Source organism: Chiloscyllium plagiosum, chromosome 25 (genome assembly GCF_004010195.1).
Source record: "Chiloscyllium plagiosum isolate BGI_BamShark_2017 chromosome 25, ASM401019v2, whole genome shotgun sequence".
Lineage (NCBI taxonomy): Eukaryota > Metazoa > Chordata > Chondrichthyes > Orectolobiformes > Hemiscylliidae > Chiloscyllium > Chiloscyllium plagiosum.
The window spans coordinates 2154305-2173796 of NC_057734.1; the positions used below are offsets into that span (position 1 = coordinate 2154305).

The 19492-nt window shown below is 40.4% G+C and overlaps 1 protein-coding gene and 1 non-coding gene across 9 annotated transcripts in view; both read left to right on the forward strand.

Moving 5' to 3' along the window:
- Positions 1 to 19492, forward strand: part of ep400 (E1A binding protein p400) — a 150956-nt gene that overhangs the window by 81828 nt on the left and 49636 nt on the right. For all 8 annotated transcript variants that reach the window (XM_043715350.1, XM_043715352.1, XM_043715355.1 and 5 more), the window contains 5 exons: positions 683 to 852; positions 1847 to 2043; positions 8383 to 8494; positions 11096 to 11239; positions 15513 to 15674. In XM_043715350.1, the coding sequence (XP_043571285.1) occupies positions 683 to 852; positions 1847 to 2043; positions 8383 to 8494; positions 11096 to 11239; positions 15513 to 15674 (785 nt within the window). The remainder of the gene's footprint in view (positions 1 to 682; positions 853 to 1846; positions 2044 to 8382; positions 8495 to 11095; positions 11240 to 15512; positions 15675 to 19492) is intronic.
- Positions 1012 to 1151, forward strand: LOC122562907. Its single transcript, XR_006315447.1, has one exon. It is a non-coding gene; the product is annotated as a small nucleolar RNA SNORA49 (small nucleolar RNA).

Consider the following 19492-nt stretch of genomic DNA (forward strand, 5'->3'; position numbering starts at 1 on the left):
ATGGCCTTCACTCATTGACATCTTGCTGGTCAATATCCAGTTGAAACCTCTGTTTAAATATCTTCACATAGTAAAACATCCTACGGTATATAATGGGATCTTTATCAATAAAAAAATTTCTTGCCATATGTGTTTAGGACGGGGAATTAAAAACATTGTCAAAAAAGGCTTTACATAGTGAGAGGTAACTGGTGGAAAGGATTAGGTCCTACCTGGGGCCTGAAAAGTTCAATTCATGGTTGTCAATTGTGGAGCAATTAAACTATAGCAGCTCAGAAATCTTGGCTTTTAGGAGGCAGTATCTAGAGGTACAATTGGGGCAGGATCAATAATATTCAGGGATAAAAGGAGGCCTGCTCTGCTGTTGCATCTCTGAACTTACCTAAAGGTTGACTTGTCCTGATGATCAGGACTGCAATAGGCTGACTACGAAATCCCCAGTTAAATTTCCACTCGGCCCAATGTCATAGTAGCAGCAGAGTCCCCAATGATAGGAAGCTTGTGGCAAGTCTCTCGCTCATTTGTGTCTACCTCATGCCTAGTTTTGGCTGAGTTGGGGAGGTTTTAAAATATCCCCCTTCTTTCCGTTCTGTTTCTTTGGTCTATTTGAGGAAGTCAGTTGTCAGATTGCAGTGAGAACAATTGCTTGGTTAAGCTATCAATGTGATTAATCTTTACTTAGGAAAATTGGAGGCACTGGCTGTTCTGCTCCATAAATTGAAATCGGAAAGGCGCCGGGTATTGATATTCACACAAATGGTTCAAATGCTGGACATTCTGGAGAGTTTCCTGGATTATCACAGTTTTGCTTTTGTGAGAATTGATAGTAATGTTCATCTTAATCAGCGACAGGTACATTATTTTAATAACTACTTCTTTGTATTAAATACCTGTTTGTGTATACAGTTTGTATATGTAATTCCTTGAAATTTCAATTTCTAATACTCGCTCCTGTAGTTCATGTTTAATGGCTTGTGTTGCATGATTTTTCTCTTCTGCATCTGATGCAAACTCCCCCATCCTTACTGCAGGCACAGTGAAAGCCGTATTGTGTACTGTCATTGTCCTGGGGGTAGATTAAAAAGCCTTTTTTCCCTCCCCATTGGGAATTAATGTGATATTCTCTGGGGCCTTTAGAACAGGCTGACACCAGTTTGATCCAGAAACCCCTCACTCCTTTTAGCAGTGTAAATAATGACAGAAATCAGCAATGTCTTACAACAAACAGTGCAATAGCATAGTGGTTGTGGCACAGAACTGCCCACTTAGAGGTTGCAAGATCAAATTTCATCATGACAATTTGATTTCCAAGAAGCTGATCACTAGTTGGCTGACACCAAATAAAATTTCTGTTGGTTTATGACATTTTTAGAGAAAAGGCCAACTGGTTGATCTTTGAATATAGGGAATTAAACTCTCCTCTCCATGGCTAGCTGTTAAATATATTATTTCAACCCAGACAGTGCAGCCCACTCTTATTACCCTTGCATTTGGGGATTGGGCAGTAAATTATGCATTATTATTGTTATCTACTTTCTAAGAGCAAATACATTTTTTAGAAATGTACAGTCTATTAAAATGAAAGGTAAAAAGTGATGTTTAAGACCAGCTCTCTCCCGCATGGAGCACAACTCCAGGATCCTCAGCAACAGCAGTTTTACTTTTGTAGCACTCGCTCAGCCATGTACTTGTTGATTTTCTATCCGTTTGTTTGAAAATGTAGAAATTTGTAAACTGACAGCACCAAATTACAAATTCTGGTTTTCTTTTTAATCTGAATCAGTCAGTCTGTATGTATATGAAGGAAAGTGATGCAGTCTAATCTTTGTGAACTTTCCCTTTCTAGGTGCTGATGAAACTTTTTAATACAGATAAGCGCATTTTTTGTGCCATCCTTTCCACCCGTGGTGGTGCTACAGGTGTCAATCTGGTTGATGCTGACACTGTTATAGTCTATGACAGTGACTTGAACCCAACCTTGGATTCACAAGTCCAGGAATGGTGTGATAGAATTGGAAAGTGTAAAGATATCCATATCTACAGGTATTGTATGAAAATACTACTCAGTCATGGATTGTACAGCATGGGAACAGATCCTTTGGTCCAACTTGTGCATGTTGACGAGATATCCTAAATTAATCTAGTGCCACTTGCCAGCATTTGACCCATATCCCACCAAATCCTTCCTATTCACATACACACCCTTTTAATAGCTGTAATTGTACCAGCCTCCTCCACTTCCTCTGGCAGCACATTTCATACTTGCACCACCTTTTGCGTAAAAAAAAAAAAGTTGCCCCTTAGATCTCTCTCAATTCTTTCCCCTCTCACCCTAAACCAATGCCCTCTAATTCTGGAGTTACCCAACCCAGGAAAAGATATCCATGCCCTATCTATACCCCTCATGATCTTATAAACTTCTATAAGGTCACCCCTCAGCCTCCAATGCTCCAGGGAAAAGCCCCGCTTATTCAGGCTCTCTCTATAGCTCAAATTCTCCAACCCTGACAACATCCTTTTAAATCTTTTCTGAACCCTTTCAAGGTTCACAACATCTTCAGATAGGAAGGAGATCAGAATTGCATGCGATAGTCCAAAAGTGGCCTAACCATTGTCTGTACAGCCGCAAAATGACCTCCCAACTCCTGTACTCAATGCTCTGACCAATAAAGGAAAGCATAATAAACACTTACTTCACTATCCTACATACCTGAGACTCAACTTTCAAGGAACTATGAACCTGCACTACAAGGTCTCTGTTCAGCAACACTTTCCAGGTTCTTACTATTAAATGTATAAGTCCTGCTCTAATTTGCCTTTCCAAAATGCAGCACCTTACATTTATCTAAATTAAACTCCTGCCAATCCTTGGCCCATTAGCCTATTTGATTAAGTTCCCATTGTAATCTGAGGTAACCTTCTTCACTGTCAAGTACATTTCCAATTTTGGTGCCATCTACAACTTTGCTAACTATTACTTCCTATGTTCGCACCCAAATCATTCATATAAATGATGAAAAGCAGTGGACTCAGCACCGATCCTTGTGGCATTCCACTGGTCACAGGCCTGCAGTCTGAAAAGCAACCCTTCATTGCCACTCTGTCTTCCACCTTTGAGCCAGTTCCATATCCAAATGATTGGTTCTTCCTTTTATCCCATGATATCTAACCTTGCTAGCCAGTCTCCCATGGGGAACCTTGTCAAACGCCTTACTGAAGTCAATATAGATCACGTCCATCGCTCTGCCCTCATCAATCCTCTTCATTACTACTTCAAAAACTCGATCAAGTTCATGAGACGTGATTTCCCACGCACAAAGTCATATTGACCATCCCTAATCATTCCTTTCCTTTCCAAATACATGTACATCCTGTTCCTCAGGATTCCTTCCAACAACTTGCCCACCACCGATGTCAGGCTCACTGGTCTATAGTTCCCTTGCTTTTCCTTATCACCCTTCTTAAATAGTGGCACCAGATTAGCCAACCTCCGGTCTTCTTGCACCTCACGTGTCACCTATCGATGATCCAAATATCTCTGCAAGGAGCCCAGCAAACACTTCACTAGCTTCCTACAGAGTACTAGGGTACGCCTGATCAGGTCCTGCGGATTTATCCACTTTTATGTAGTTTGAGACATCCCAGCACCACCACCTTTGTGATATGGGCACTTTTCAATATATCATCATCTATTTACCCACATTCCATTTATTCCATATCCTTCCCCACCGTAAAAACACTGATGCAAAATACTTGTTTAGTATCTTCCAACATTTCTGGTTCCACACAGCCTGTCTTGCTGGTCTTTGAGGGGTCCTATTCCTTCCCTACTTACCCTTTTGTCTTTAAAATCCCTTTGGATTCTCCTTAATTTCTATTTGCCAAAATTATCTCCTGTCCCCTTTTTGCCTTCCTGATTTCCTTCTTTAGTATACTCCTACTGTGTTTATACTCTTCTAAGAATTCACTTGTTTTCTCCTGTTTATACCTGACACATGCTTCCTTCCTTTTTCTTGACCAAACCCTCAATTTCTGTAGTCATCCAGCATTCCCTATACCTACCAGCCTTTCCTTTCACCCTAACAGGAATATACTGTCTCTAGCTCTCCTTATCTTATTTCTGAAGGCTTCCCATTTTCCAGTCAATGTTTTACCTGCAAACATCTGCCCCCAGTCAACATTTGAAAGTTCTTTTCTAATGCCATCAAAATTGGCCTTCCTTCAATTTAGAACGTTTGACTTTTAGATCCTACCTATCCTTTTCCATCATTATTTTAAAATTAATAGAATTATGGTCGCTGGCCCCAAAGTGCTCCCTCACTGACACCTCTCAGTCACCTGCCTTGCATTATTTCCCAAGAGGAGGTCAAGTTCTCTAGTAGGTGCATCCACATACTGAATCATAAAATTTTCTTGTGCACATTTAACAAATTCCTTTCCATCTAAACCCTTAACACTATGGCAGTCCCAGTCTATGTTTGGAAAGTTAAAATCCCCTACCATAATCACCGTATTATTCTTACAGATAACTGAGATCTCCTTACAAATTTGTGTCTCAATTTCCTGCTGACTGTTGGGGTGCTCTATATTCTTTTAGTATTGTGATTTTTTTTTCTCCTTTATTTATGTGTGGACATTGCTGGCAAGGTCAACATTTGCTTCTAACCCCTAAATGCCCTTGACTGAGTGGTTTCCATGGCCATTTCAGGGAGCAGTTAAGGTGGATAGTAATCTGGAATCACAAAGTAATATACATTATGTCACTGCGTTCATTATGTTTGGAGCTTGCACTAGATTGATCAGAGCAATTGTTTTCTAAAATGCCCAGAAGCTGGCAACAGCTTAGATTTATGTAGCCTGGTAAGCAAAGTAAGATATCCCAAGGTTCTTTGCAGGGATAAAACACAATGGTTGCGTTCTTATGCAACCCCGTGTTATAGAAAAGTAGCACTTTAGAAACGTGTTGAAAATGTTGGCGCTGTAATTGCGTTAGAGCCAACATACGTTTTAAAAGTTCACGCTTAAGAAACAGTGCCTCCAATTCATCACTTGCGAAAGAGAGAATTTGCATTGATGGGACACTTGTTATAGCAGAATAACTTGTATTATTAAAGTGTCATCAGACTGCATACCAAAAACCTGGTCAAAACATTCGTTTTTAAGGGATAAGGAATCTGTATAAGGGATCTGTCAGTCTATCAGATTTGTATATTTATTGACTTCCATATCTTTTTAATTGCTGTATGCTATTTTTCTGTGTGACAGCTTCCTTGTGATTAACTGGCCACGAGGAATGGGTTGTATAAGTATACCAGGAGTTTGCCACTATTAGAAGAAGTCCTGTTCTTCATATTATAAAAGAATATCAAACAGCCAGATCATGTATCTGTTCATATTCTGGATACGATCAACAATACAAAATCTAAATAACTAGTTAAAAATCTCTCAATGCCAGATTATAGTCCAACAGGTTTATTTGGATGCACTAGCTTTCATAGCACTGCTCCTTCATCAGGTGGTTCAGTGCTCCGAAAGTTAGTGCTTCCAAATAAACCTGTGGGACTATAACCTGGTGTTGTGAGATTTTTAACTTTGTACACCCCAGTTCAACACCAACATCTCCAAATCATGTCTAATAACTTGGCGGCACGGTGGTTAGTGGTTAGCACTGCTGCCTCACAGCACCAGGGTCCCAGGTTCAATTCCAACGTCAGGCAACTGTCTGTGTGGATTTTGCACATTCTCCCTGTGTCTGCGTGGATTTCCTCCGGGTGCTCGGTTTCCTCCCACGATCCAAAGATGTGCAGGTCAGGTAAATTGGCTATACTAAATTGCTCATAGTGTTAGGTGCGTTAGTCAGAGGGAAAAATGGGTCTTGGTGGGTTACTCTTTGAAAGGTTGGTGTGGACTTGTTTGGCTGAAGGGCCTGTTTCCACACTGTAGGTAATCTAAAAACTCTAACTTATTAGCTTTATTTTTTGAGCTTTTTTTTTAACAAACAGTTATTCACTCATGGAATGTTGGTGTCATTGGTTGGGTCATCAGTTATTGCCTGTCCCTAGTTGCTCTTGAGAATGTGGTGGTGGTGAGTTGTTTTCTTGAACTGCTACAGTCCATGTGCTGTAGGTAGACCCACATTGTTGTTAAGGGAGTTCTAGGATTTTGACCCAGTGACAGTAAAGGAGTGTTGACATCTTTCCAAGTCTGAATGATGAGTGGCTTGGAGGGGGACTTGGAGGTGGTAGGTGTACCATATTTATTGCCCTTGTCCTTCTAAATGGAAGTGTTACTAAGTTTGGAAGGTGCTGTCAAGGGGACTTGGTGAATTTCTGCAGGGCGTCTTATAGATAGTACACACGGCTGCTCCTGAGTGTCACTCGTGGAGTGACTAAATATTTCTGGTTATTTCAGCCAGTCAAGTAGGCTGCTTTGTCCTGGGTGGTGTCACGTTCCTTGAGTCTTGGAGTTGCACTCATCTAGGTCAATGGGGAGTATTCCATCACATTACTGACTTGTGCCTGTTGATGGTGGACTGGATTTGGGGAGTCAGGAAGTGAGTTACTTGCCACAATATTCCTAGCCTCTGGCTCGCTCTTGGAGTGACTATTTGTATACTTCGTCCAGTGGACTTTATGGCCAGTGGTAACCCCAGGATGTTGCCAATGGGCGAATGAGTGATGGTAATGCTGTTGAATGTCGAGAGTGCTGGTTAGATTGGAGGTGGAGATGATCATTGCCTGACATTAGTGTGGCACGAGTGTTACACGCCACCTTTTAGCTCAAGCTAAAAACTGGGGATTTTTTTTTTATTTCGATTTATTTCAAAAGGAGAACTTTTCGGCAGAGTGAAACTGTACAGTATTATGCTGACATTGTGTTAAAAGTATGAAGGGCTTCTTAAAAAACAAGCTAAACATTAATTATTAAAATGCATGTAATTATTGAAGTGTTACAAAAAGAGCCTGCATTTGTGCAGTATCTTGTGTATGAATCCCCTTATGGCTAAATTAATTACTTTTAATTCTTCTTCAGAGAGAAAGCAGAATTAACATTTTGAGTCCATTTTGATTCTGAAGAGTGGTCATTCTCCACAGTTGCTACCAAACCTGCTAAGTTTCTTCAGCAATTTCTGTTTTTGTGGCTAAGGTTTATATAGTGGCTTTTACAGCGCACTTTGCAACTGATGAATTGCTTAGTGTAATTATTGCCATTTAGTGGGCAATAAGCTGCAGCATTAATATAATAGTAAATTGGATTCTAAGATGGTTAGAGGAGTGGAAAGAGCAAGATGGAGTTTAAAGTGCAGTTTATCAAAGTGGTTGGGAGTGGGTACACACAGGATTTTGCCATTAGTTTACTTCTTACTGTGTACATCCAGTAATGTGGGATGGTGTGCAAGCTTGCTATTGTTGTTGCTACTGCTGGTTTAATTCTGAGAACTGTAGGAAACTTCAGAGAATGTTGATTAAGGTGCCCAAACTGCTAACAATGTGACCAGTGGAGTCCAGTGTTAGCAAATACGTTTCGGTTTTAAAAATGTATGACTTTGGCAATTTTGTGATGTGAAAAAATTGGGGTTGGCAGAGATTTGAGTTTAGGTGCTATTAATAGCAGCACCTCATACAGAGAAGACAACTTAAAAATAGATTTTGAATTTTATCTGAAAAAGGAAATATTGAGTTTTATCACAAGAAGTGTAATGCATAACAGTCAAATTACAGTAGTGAATCTACAGTATATAAAGCCAACATTATGGTCCACAGTTAGAATAGAATCGACGTTTCGGGCATAAGCCCTTCTTCAGGAAAGCCCTTCTTCAGGAAAGGCATAAGCCCTTCTTCAGGAAAGCCCTTCTTCAGGAAAGGCATAAGCCCTTACTGAAGAAGGGCTTATGCCCGAAACGTCGATTCTCCTGTTCTCTGGATGCTGCCTGACCTGCTGCGCTTTTCCAGCAACACATTTTCAGCTCTAATCTCCAGCATCTGCAGACCTCACTTTCTCCCCACAGTTAGAATAGTACAGGCAGTTTAGAATTCAGTTGAATTTGTTGTTTATGGATTGGGAGAAATTCTTCTCCTGTTTAGTTCTGCTTTTCAGGAACTTCGGCTTTCCAGTATCTCGTGTAGCCTGTGTAGGACTCGAGTCCCACACCAGATGAGTGATGTTGTGTATTGAACCAGCCCATCAAGTTCAGGGCATCTTGAGATATGCAATTAATCCAGCCTTGCCAGCAATGCCCATAACCTGAGCGTGATTATCTTTTTATTTGAGTTTCCTGCCTTCAAAGTTTGAGAGGTTCAGTTTAACCTTTGTAACCAGTTGCTTTGTAAATTTTCATTTTGGAGTCTCTGACCCACCTTCCTGTCTCTGTCTCCACTGCAGACTGGTTATCGGCAACTCCATCGAAGAGAAACTTCTCAAAAATGGTACAAAGAACATGATCAGAGATGTGGCTTCACATGGGAGCAACTATTGCACAGCATACTTGCAGCAGGTATTATTTATCTGTGATACATTTGCTGTTACAGAGTGACTTGGGAAGTCTGAACATTTCCTGTTATTTTAAGGAAAAACAGTCCTGGGAGAAGTGAACAACTTGGGGTGAATTAAGTGGGAGTACATTTTGAATTGTTTGACATTTTTTCAAAAGATGTTTTTTGTGCTTTGAATTATTTATCTAGAATTTTTTTTCTGTTTTTGCATGCTTTTCTTGAATAAGTTCAAGCCGAAGACGCATCATAACAACCTTTCTTATCCCTCTAATGTGCAAAACAAAACACGCGATTCATTCCCTTATGCAGAAAATTTTGCTTTGGTTAGGCCCTTCCTTTGGCAATTAGCTTAAAAACGGAGATTCCTCACATTTGAGGCTGGCAAAACTGTGCGTGACGACAAAAGAATCTAAATGTGCCCTTCTCGTCAGAGAACTAAATAAGTTGATTTTTTCTGAGGTCATGTTGTGCATGTGCATTGGAGCTGAATGTAATGCAGTGGCCTTTCAGGCAACATTCCTCTGATACAGTTCTCTCTCCCTTTATCTGTAATTGGTTGAAACCATATGGAGTAAAGATGCAGTTCTTCTGTCACAATCTCAGGGTATCCGAAGTCTGTTTGCAAACAGCAAACTACTGCTGAATTTTACCCAGTTACTGTGCAGAGGAGCATAGCAATCCATTTACGCACAGCAGGATCCCACAGATATTCTGAATGATGTTCAGCAGGGGATAAATATTGACCATAACACTGCATGTCAACTTCTCTTCCATACAGTGCCATGTGTAATAGGCCATAAGACGTAGGAGCAGAGATCAGGCCATTTGGACCCTCGAGTCTGCGTCATCATTCAATCATGGCTGATTAGTTTTTCAACCCCATTTTCCTGCTTTCTCACTGTAACCTTTGATCCCTTTGGCAATCACGAACTTGTGCTCTGCATTCACTTGGGAGGACAGATAGGCCCTTTCTTTTTGATATTTCTTCCAGGAGAATGTACCTCCAACCATATAGAACTCTCCCAGTACTGCACTGGAGTGGGTGGCACGGTGGCACAGTGGTTAGCACTGCTGCCTCACAGCGCCAGAGACCCGGGTTCAATTCCCGCCTCAGGCGACTAATCTAATCTAATCTAATCTAATCTACCCTGGTCTCAATTGGAGATTGCACCCAGACCCTTCTGACCTGAGGTGAGAGTGTTATCACTGACTCAAAGTGATGGCTGCCTAAACCAAACAGTGATTGTGCTGTTGTCCCTTTTACACCTATGGCAATAGTTTGTTTCATTGATATCTGTCCTGGATGTTGCTATGAAGGGAGCACATCAACATGATTTGGTGAAATACTGTAGGAGGCTGCTGACGTGGAGCGTAAATACCAGCAGGGGCAGATGGCATAGCTGTAATCTCACTCGACTAGTAATACAGAGACCAAGTTAAAAGCAAAATACTGCGGATGCTGTATGGAGTTTGCATGTTCTCCCTGTGTCTGCGTGGGTTTCCTCTGGGTGCTCTGGTTTTCTCCCACAATCCAAAACTTAGGTGAATTGGCCATGCTAAATTCTCCATAGTGTTCACTGATGTCTAGGTTAGATGCATTAGTTAGTGTAAATGTGGAGTAATAGGGAAAGGGGAATGGGACTGGGTGGGTTACTTTTCTGAGGGTTGATGTGGACTTGTTGGGCCAAACGACCTGCTCCTACACTGTAGGGATAATATGCTAAAGATCTGAAATAAAAACAAAGTTGTGGAGAAACCCAGCAGCATCTGGAGAGAGAAACAGTTAATGTTCTGAGTCTGATGACAGAACAATTTGACCTTGGCTAATGGTATGGGAAATGGATTCAAATCCTACCACATTGGGGTTCAAGTTCAAACAATAAACCTGGACTATAAAGCCAGCCATCAATAATAGTGGCCATGACAGCCAATGTTTGCTGTAGACAACGTGTCCACATGGAGTCCTGCATGCTGATTTATGTGTCTACGCATTCACTTCCAATGTCTCCTTTGTTACCACATGCTGACCTTAGAGGTCTGTGTGATAACAGGAGAAATTAGAGGGAATATATAGAACAATGGTTTGTTCTGAAACCACATCTGGTTCACTCATGTCCTGTACACAACAAAATCTGCCATCTTTACCCAGTCTGGCCTACCTATGAATCTAGACCCATAGCAACATAGTTGACTCTTAACTGCCCTCTGAAATGGCTGAGCAAGCCAGTCCATTCATTGGTAGTTAGAATGGGCTACTGATCCTGGTCACCAGTGGCACCCATATCTGAAGAATAAAGAACAAACAAATTAGTTTAGACAAATGGTCTGTTCCTGTGTGTAAGTATTACCTAATTGCAACTGACCTAACCTTTACTTAAAACTGGCTGAGGGCTGAAGAAATGACATCTGTGTGTTCAGATTGTGACTGTATAAAATGTTTATTGCAATCTTGGAAGTTTAGGTGGCAGGATTAAACTGCATGTGCTGATTATTTTCAATGATGTTAGGATTGCTTCTTTATAATTGTTCATTTTCCAGCTAACATTCAACATTACCTGAACTTGTTATGATCAGTACAAACTCTGTTTGACGTTTTGTTGCAGCAAACAGTCCGTGACTTGTTTGAAATTCCTGCTTTTATGGGAGAGACTGCGTCAAAGTTAAAGACTGAGGAATTTGTTGTGCTGTCTCAGGTGCCATCATTAGCAAACCAGATCTCACCAAAAGAGACCAAGCCCTTCCTGGAGGTATTCAAACCTTTTTAATTGTTAGCTTTGCAACTGATGTACTGTTACAATCTATTCTGTGTCTTGTTCATCTCCTAAGTTGGACAGAAGCTTTTACAAAGTCTTGGAAATAGCTTGTCCACCAGCCACTGTTGATATTTCTTCCAGGAGAATGTACCTCCAAACATATAGAACTCTCCCAGTACTGCACTGGAGTGTTATGAGTGTACCCTGGTCTCAATTGGAGATTGCACCCAGACCCTTCTGACCTGAGGTGAGAGTGTTATCACTGACTCAAAGTGATGGCTGCCTAAACCAAACAGTGATTGTGCTGTTGTCCCTTTTACACCTATGGCAGTAGTTTGTTTCATTGATATCTGTCCTGGATGTCGCTATGAAGGGAGGGTAAATGATTTTCCACTTCCAATGATGCTGTTTCTGTGTTCAGCTGGACCAAGCTGTGCAAGTATAATTCCATCCCCCATGTTAAAATTATGCATTCTGTACTGTATTAAATGATTCTTTGATCCTTATTACAGAGATTGCCTCTGTAAACATGTCATGTTGTAAATGCTGTCACCCGCAAGCCTGCAGGGGAGGGGATTATAACACCATTGGCAGAGATATAACTAAATCATGATACATGCCCATGCAATCACCCATGATAGGTGAGAGGCAACATCATGCCAATCTAACTTAATTTTAGAGCAAGCTTGTTAGTTTGATGCTTGCTGTTGATCTTATTTGGAAGTCTACAACTTCCTTCAAATTCAAAACAAACTCAACTGTTTGTAAAATCACTCCATGTTTTACATTGTCAGTTTTTGTACATAAATGTTCCTTCCCTGGGAAACCTGCCCCTGAATGTTTTCTTAGTAGTTTTGATATGGTTGAAGGTTCTCCCTTCCTTAGGAGATAGCAGGGATGGTTTGTTAGTGCCTTCTCATGACACCTCTGTAAAATGTTTGATACATGCTAAAGCCTGGCTATCTTACATTTGTGAGAAAATAAATCCAGCAGTCAAGCTTATAGTGAAGTTATTATCCGGTGTTTCAGTGGTGAGTGATATATTACCTCTTCTGTCTATCTATGTGCTTGGTGTTTGCTATCATTCCCCTGAAGTGCCTTAAGACATTGTACTGTTTTGAAGATACACAAGTTGTTGTGATATAGATGAAGTTTAAAAATCACACAACACCAGTTTATGGTTCAACAAGTTTATTTGAACGCACTACTTTTGAAGCGATGCTACTTCATCAGCCAGCTGTGGAGCAGGATCAAAGACATAGTTTAAAGCAAAAGATTACGGAGTCATGCAACTGCAACAATATATTGAACAAACCTTGATTGCTGTTAAGACTTTGACCACAAGGTGTTGCTGTTGTCACATGTTGAGAATAATTGATTCTTTACCAAAACCCTCACCCTTCCCAAATAGACATTTGAGGTGTTTAGAGAAATTATTCAACTTTTCTTCCCTTTGACCTATTATTTCAAGTAACCAAGCACTAAAAAATGCAAATGGAAAACATTTAAGTCAAGTTTGTTGAAAAAAGAATCTGATTCATGGTTTCTGAAAACTATTTTAAAACTGATTTGTGCTTGTGGGTCAGGGGACCATTTGATACAGGACAGAATGCAAAGTTTTAAGTGTATTAGTTTAAAAAAAGGATAAATTTGTCAGATAAATTTGTGTGGTATTATTTCTAGTACAAACTAGTTGGGTTGAATGGTCTGTTCTTGCATTATAAGTACAATGTCAATCTGCAGTGGAGAAAAGTGATGTACTGATTTTCATACTGTTACACTATAAAATGTGTTCCATGTACAGCATTTACAGGGGGGTGTAACTGGCAGGAGTGTGGGTACAGTGTCCATACAGGAATATTAGTTAGGAAGCAGGAGTAGACTATTTGGTCCTTCCAGCTGCTTCCACCATTTGATAAAATTGTGACTGATGTAATGGTGGCCTCAACTCCACATCCTGCCTACTCTTGATAACCTTGGACTCACTTGTTAGTAAGTAAACTGTCTACTTCTGCGTTTAAAAATATTCGATGACCCCCACATCCTGCTCACTGAAGAAGTAATTTCCTCAGTCTCAAGAAAACATATCTCCTTATCACAGTCATAAGGTGGGAAAGCCCATATTGTTAGATGGTGACTTCTAGTTCTAGTCTATCCCACAAGGGGAAACATATTTTCAGCATCATCCTATCACATCTTCTCAAGACCTATTATGCTGCAATAAATTACCTCTCATTCTTTTAATCTCTTATAGATACAGGCCGAACCTTTCATTTTTGCATAACACTCTTGTGCCAGAAATCAATTAACTGAACCTTATCTGTACAGCTTTTATCCAATAATGTCCTTCCTTTAATAAGGAGAGCAATACTGTTCCTGTTACTTCTGGTGTGGTTTCATCAGTGCCTTGTGCAACTGTAGTAAAGGATCCTTGTTTTCACATTTCATTCTCCTTGCAATGAACAACGTTCCACTTGCTTTCTTAATCACTTGTTGGACCTGCAAACTAACATTTTGTACCAGGTCACCCAGATCCCTCTGTACCACAAGAGTTATGCAATCTCTAGCCATTCAAATAAGATGTTGCTTTTGTAGTCTTGCTGTCAATGTGGAGAAGTTCACATTTTCTCACATTACGTCAGTTAAACTTTTGCCCATTCACATCATGTGTCATTTGCAGGTTCCATATGTACTTTTCACAATTTATTTTCCTTCCTATCCTTTTGTCACCAGTGCATTTAGCAACCATCCATTTCACTGCCTTCATCCAAGACATTGATGTAGTTTATAAACAGTTAAGGCCCCAGCAGTGATCCCAGTCAACCTGAAAATAACCCATTCATGCCTGCCCTGTTTTTTGTTGTCTAACTAATCCTTTATCCATGCTTTTATATTACAATACAAAATGAGAGCTTTTGGTATAGGAGGCAACAATTGATGAGGAACCTTATCAAATGCTTTCTGAAAATGTAAGTACAATACACTGACCGGTTCCTTTTTTATCCATGTTGATTAGATTGGATACCCTACAGTGTGGAAACAGGCCCTTCGGCCCAACCAGTCCACACCGACCCTCCGAAGAGTAACCCACCCAGACCCGTTTCCCTCTGACTAATGGACCTAACATTATGGGCAATTTACAAATTCACCTGACCTGCACATCTTTGGACTGTGGGAGGAAACCGGAGCACCCGGAGGACATCCACGCAGACATGGGGAGAATGTGCAAACTCCACACAGACAGTCACCCGAGGCTAGAATTGAACCTGGGACCCTGGTGCTGTGAGGCTGCAGTGCTAACCACTGTGCCGCTCACCATTGCTTGTTACCTTTTCAAGAAACTCTCCAAATTAGTCAAACATTATTTCCAGTCCATAAATCCTTGATCAAGCTGCTTGTTTGCATTGAGATTTTCTAAGTGTCTAATTGTCTCAAATTCCCCTTGATATTCAAAAGCATTATTATCCCTGAATACTCCATTAGCAATATTCTTGGAGTTATCATTGACCAGAACCTGACTTGGTCCAACCACAACAATAGATATAGGAGCCGTTCAGATGTTAGGAATACTGCAGCGAATAACTCCTCATCTGACAGCCCACAAATCTATCCATTACATACAAGGCACAAGTCAGGAGTGTCTTGAAATAATTTTTAATTGCCTAAATGAATACAGCTCTCGACAGTAGTGAAGAAGCTGGACATCATCCAGAACAAAGCAGCCTGCTTGACTGCAAGTGCTGCCTTTGGTCCATGCAAGCTGCAGGAATCTCAAACTTGTTGGGTATATGGAGGATCTAAGGCTGCTTCACTTCTACCTTCTTGATCTCCCTTTCATACCTCACTTAGTCACACCCTTCCATCCCTGACTACTGACCAATTTTTGAAGACTTTATAATAAACGATATGATCACCTCATTGAATTAAGAGTCCAAGTGATCTTCCCCTTTGCTGTTGCACCACAGTGTCTGTAGCAGATGAAATGAGGGGAGATTAATCAGGTAAGAGTGCACAAGGGAATTGGGATAGGACCAGGAAATTGAGTTGAGATAGAAGTTCACCTGTAATCTTATTGAGTGACGGGACAGGCTTGAGAAGCTGTATGGGTTCATATTGCTCTCATGTCTTGCAGCAGATTTTACCCAGTTCGTAATATCCCAAAACAATTAAACAGAATACTGCACTCATTCATATGTGCCTTTTTAATGGTGTCTCCTTCAATTGAAAATATGTCTTTTAATACAATTCTACTTCCTGTTTTGTGAAGGCTCTGAACAGCATTGAGCAGGAAACTGGTGATCACGCTAGATCAGGACAGACAGCAAGGTCAGAACTGAGGGAAGGTAATGGAAATTCCTTGGAGCAACGCCGGTGTACCAACACTGAAGAACCTGCGTATCTGGATGAATTGGCTGCACTTGTTGAGCAGGTGAATTGTTTTCTCTATTTCCTTTTATAAGATCTGTTTCTTGATCTGTGTTCATTGAGCAGCACCATTTGGCCCACTTTTCCTGTGATGACTCTTTGAAAGATCTAATCCAATTGTGCTTTCCCCAGAGACCAGCAGAATTTCCCCTTGCACGTATTTGTCATGTTGTGTCATTTTGAAGGATTTAAATACATTGAGCACTTTGATTTGACAGAGCACCTTAAGGTTGCAGATCAAGTTTAAAGCAATGATTTTGTTAAGCATATCTTGCGCTACTGGTTTCAAGTCAGCTTAAAGTATTCCTTTTTTTGTATTGTTTCACTGGATTGGGATATCAGTGGAACGAATAGCATTTGTTGCTATGGAAATTACTAGTTGGCAATTGAGATTCAACCACATTGCTATGGATCTGGAGTCACGTAGACTAGGTCAGGTAACAATGAAAGAGTTCCTTCCCTAAAGGCCATTAGTGAGCCGGATGGAGCTTTGTAACAATTGACAATAGTTTGATGGTTACCATCACTGAGATGTGATTTTAATTCCAGATTTATTCATTTGATTAAAATTTTACCAGCTGCTGTAGTGGAATTTGAACCCATGCCCCTAGTGTGTCTGTCTGGGCCTCTGAATTGCTGGCCAGTGAATGTACCACTACTTGCACCAAGTCAGTTCATTCACAAACCTTTCACTTACTGACCTACATTTGCTCCCTGACAAACAATACCTCACTGTAAAAAAAAATTGTAATTCCTGTTGAAGCTGTCTATCTTGCACTCACCAGAACATACATGAGAATGCAAAATTTATACTGTAAACATGCTGATTGGTTAGCAAGTGGACTTTGATCGGAGTATTGCACTAGGACATTGCTATTCCCTCAGCTTTTGTTTAAATTCCGAAAAGACAAATTGACTCAATTGGATTTATCTGTATTAAAGCTTCAGTTGTTTTCGTTTGACATTGTCCCTCCTTACCTCCATTCCTCTGATCTCTGGTGTTTACCATCCTGATTTTTCCACCCTATGGTTACCTTGTTTTTAACCATCTGGGCTTTAAGCTCTGGAGTTTTGTTTTCAAACCTCTGTGTCTTTCTCCTCTTAGAGTGTGCCTTCAAACTGACCAAGCTCTTAGTCAGTTTGGATACCATTGATGAATGATATAGTTTGCTAAAAAAGTCACTGTGCAAACAGAATATTCAAAGATAAATTTATTTGAGGTGTTTTTCATTGCTCATGGCATGTATTAAAATCCAGAGAATAGTTTATGTAAACCAGTAGTTTTGCTTGAAGATTGTTTAAGTGTCACCTTCAACCTTTTAAATTCACTACAAATGGTTACTGTTATGTCCTTCTCAGAATTATTTTATGATTTTTTTTGCCTGCAGGGATTGTTGTTACTTTCACTAATTAAGTTAACTATGATAAATTATGCCTAATTTGTAACTTAATTTTTCTCTGAAATTAGCAAGTGAGAGACTGACAATTGAGTTCACTATCTTAGGATCAGTATTTATTGCACTCACTAGGCTTGTTAGCCATCTGAGCCCCAGTGTGACATCTGCTATTTTACAAAACTGTTACTTTGACTCAAAAAGAGTGCAATGTGAACATCAAGTTGAAGGTGAACTGTGGGAAAGTAATTTGGGCAGAAGATCAAGGAGAGGGGGAGCGATAGAGTGACTATGGGTTTGTATAGGTGGGGGTATGCGAATATCTCTTTAAGCAAGGAGGAAAAGCATATAAAAACAGCTTTGAAATCCACTCCTCCAATACCTGCTTATGGCCAGATGTTACTCCTGGAGGAGTCTGATCCATGTAATGGTGACTTGGCAACAGTTTTTGATCAAGCTGAATGACAACAGTTGTTTGAGCCTTCTATAAGAGCATATGACTTAGAGGAGGTAAAGCCTTTTAAGTGTCTCAAACCTAGTAAGATTTAGTAAGATCATGGATAATCAATGTGGCTTCAGCTTCACTCTATGCGCTGACCTCGGACTCCCCCCGGTGGGGTTGAGAGCTCTTAGGCAACAGTGGCTCTGTGGAGCTTTGACCAAGTCCAACAGTTGAAGTCCTGCCAACAAAGTTCTCACTGAGGGATCATGACTATTTCAAACCTTGAAATGGGATCATAATGAAACCTTTCACCTCTTGACTCTACTTTAGTCAAAAATCTATCTACTGCCTTCCTTTGAAGTTGGTATTGGATCTTTAATTTATCTCGATTAATTGCCTGAATGAATAAGTTGAATTTGGGCAGCACTTACAGATTTTTACACCTGAATGGCACCTAAATGCCTTTGTACTTTGTTGTATTTATTGTGATTTTGCTGCTTTTGTGTTGTAGTTAATTTTGTGCTTCTGATTTGCCTTTTAAAGAGTGTTTTAAAAAACCAACAAAAGTCTTTTACTGTACACTCTAACTTACAATTAATTGTACGTCATTGCTTAATTGTACATGTTTCAGATTTTAAGCTTAAACTCTCTTCCATATCATTAAATCTGCCCATTGAATATCCCTGCTTCCTGCTTCTCATCTCTTTTGGTTGTATTCCATACATTTTATTCTTGCGGTTCCTCCTCCTCATATGGACTGAATGTTTTGGGTTCATCCTCAAATAATGCTGTTAGCCTTTTACATGAATCTGAAAAGACCGCGAGGATCACTGCTAAATATGTTAATTAAATGATAGGGCTGTCACGGTATAGCAGTTAACTATCAGTCAAGGTTTTGTGATCAAGCTTGTGAAGTGGAGCTGAATCTATGATCTGTGGACTGAGATGATACTTGGATTTAGAAAATTGCTAAATGAATCTGCATTTTGTAGCTCCATTACCGAGCAGTACAAGATGTCACTGCCTTTTTCACCCTTCTGCAGGTTGACCTCTCCAAAATGTGCTTTGGTGTTTAAGCCATCTTGCATTATCCTTTGTGTTGGTTAAAAGGAATTTTCAGCTCTAGGTGTACCCTAGCACTCTGTGGGAAGCTAGAGAAGTGATTGCTGAGCCTCTTGCTAAGATATTTGTATCATCGATAGTCACAGGTGAGGTGCCGGAAGACTGGAGGTTGGCAAACGTGGTGCCACTGTTTAAGAAGGGCGGTAAAGACAAGTCAGGGAACTATAGAACGGTGAGCCTGACCTTGGTGGTGGGCAAGTTGTTGGAGGGAATCCTGAGGGACAGGATGTACATGTATTTGGAAAGGCAAGGACTGATTTGGAATAGTCAACATGGCTTTGTGCGTGGGAAATCATGTCTCACAAACTCGATTGAGTTTTTTGAAGAAGTAACAAAGAGAATTGATGAGGGCAGAGCAGTCGACTTGATCTGTATGGACTTCAGTAAGGCGTTCGACAAGGTTCCCCATGGGAGACTGATTAGCAAGGTTAGATCTCAAAGGTAGAAGACAGGGTGGTGGTGGAGGGTTTTTTCTCAGACTGGAGGCCTGTGACCAGTGGAATGCCACAAGGATCGGTGCTGGGTCCTCAACTTTTTGTCCATGTTGATTAGATTAGATTCCCTACTTTTTATGTAAATGACAAATGATTTGGATGCGAGGATAAGAGGTACAGTTAGTAAGTTTGCAGATGACACCAAAATTGGAGGTGTAGTGGACAGCGAAGAGGGTTACCTCAGATTACAACAGGATATTGACCAGATGGGCCAATGGGCTGAGAAGTGGCAGATGGAATTTAATTCAGATAAATGCGAGGTGCTGCATTTTGGGAAAGCAAATCTTAGCAGGACTTATACACTTAATGGTAAGGTCCTAGGGAGTGTTGCTGAACAAAGAGATCTTGGAGTGCAGGTTCATAACTCTTT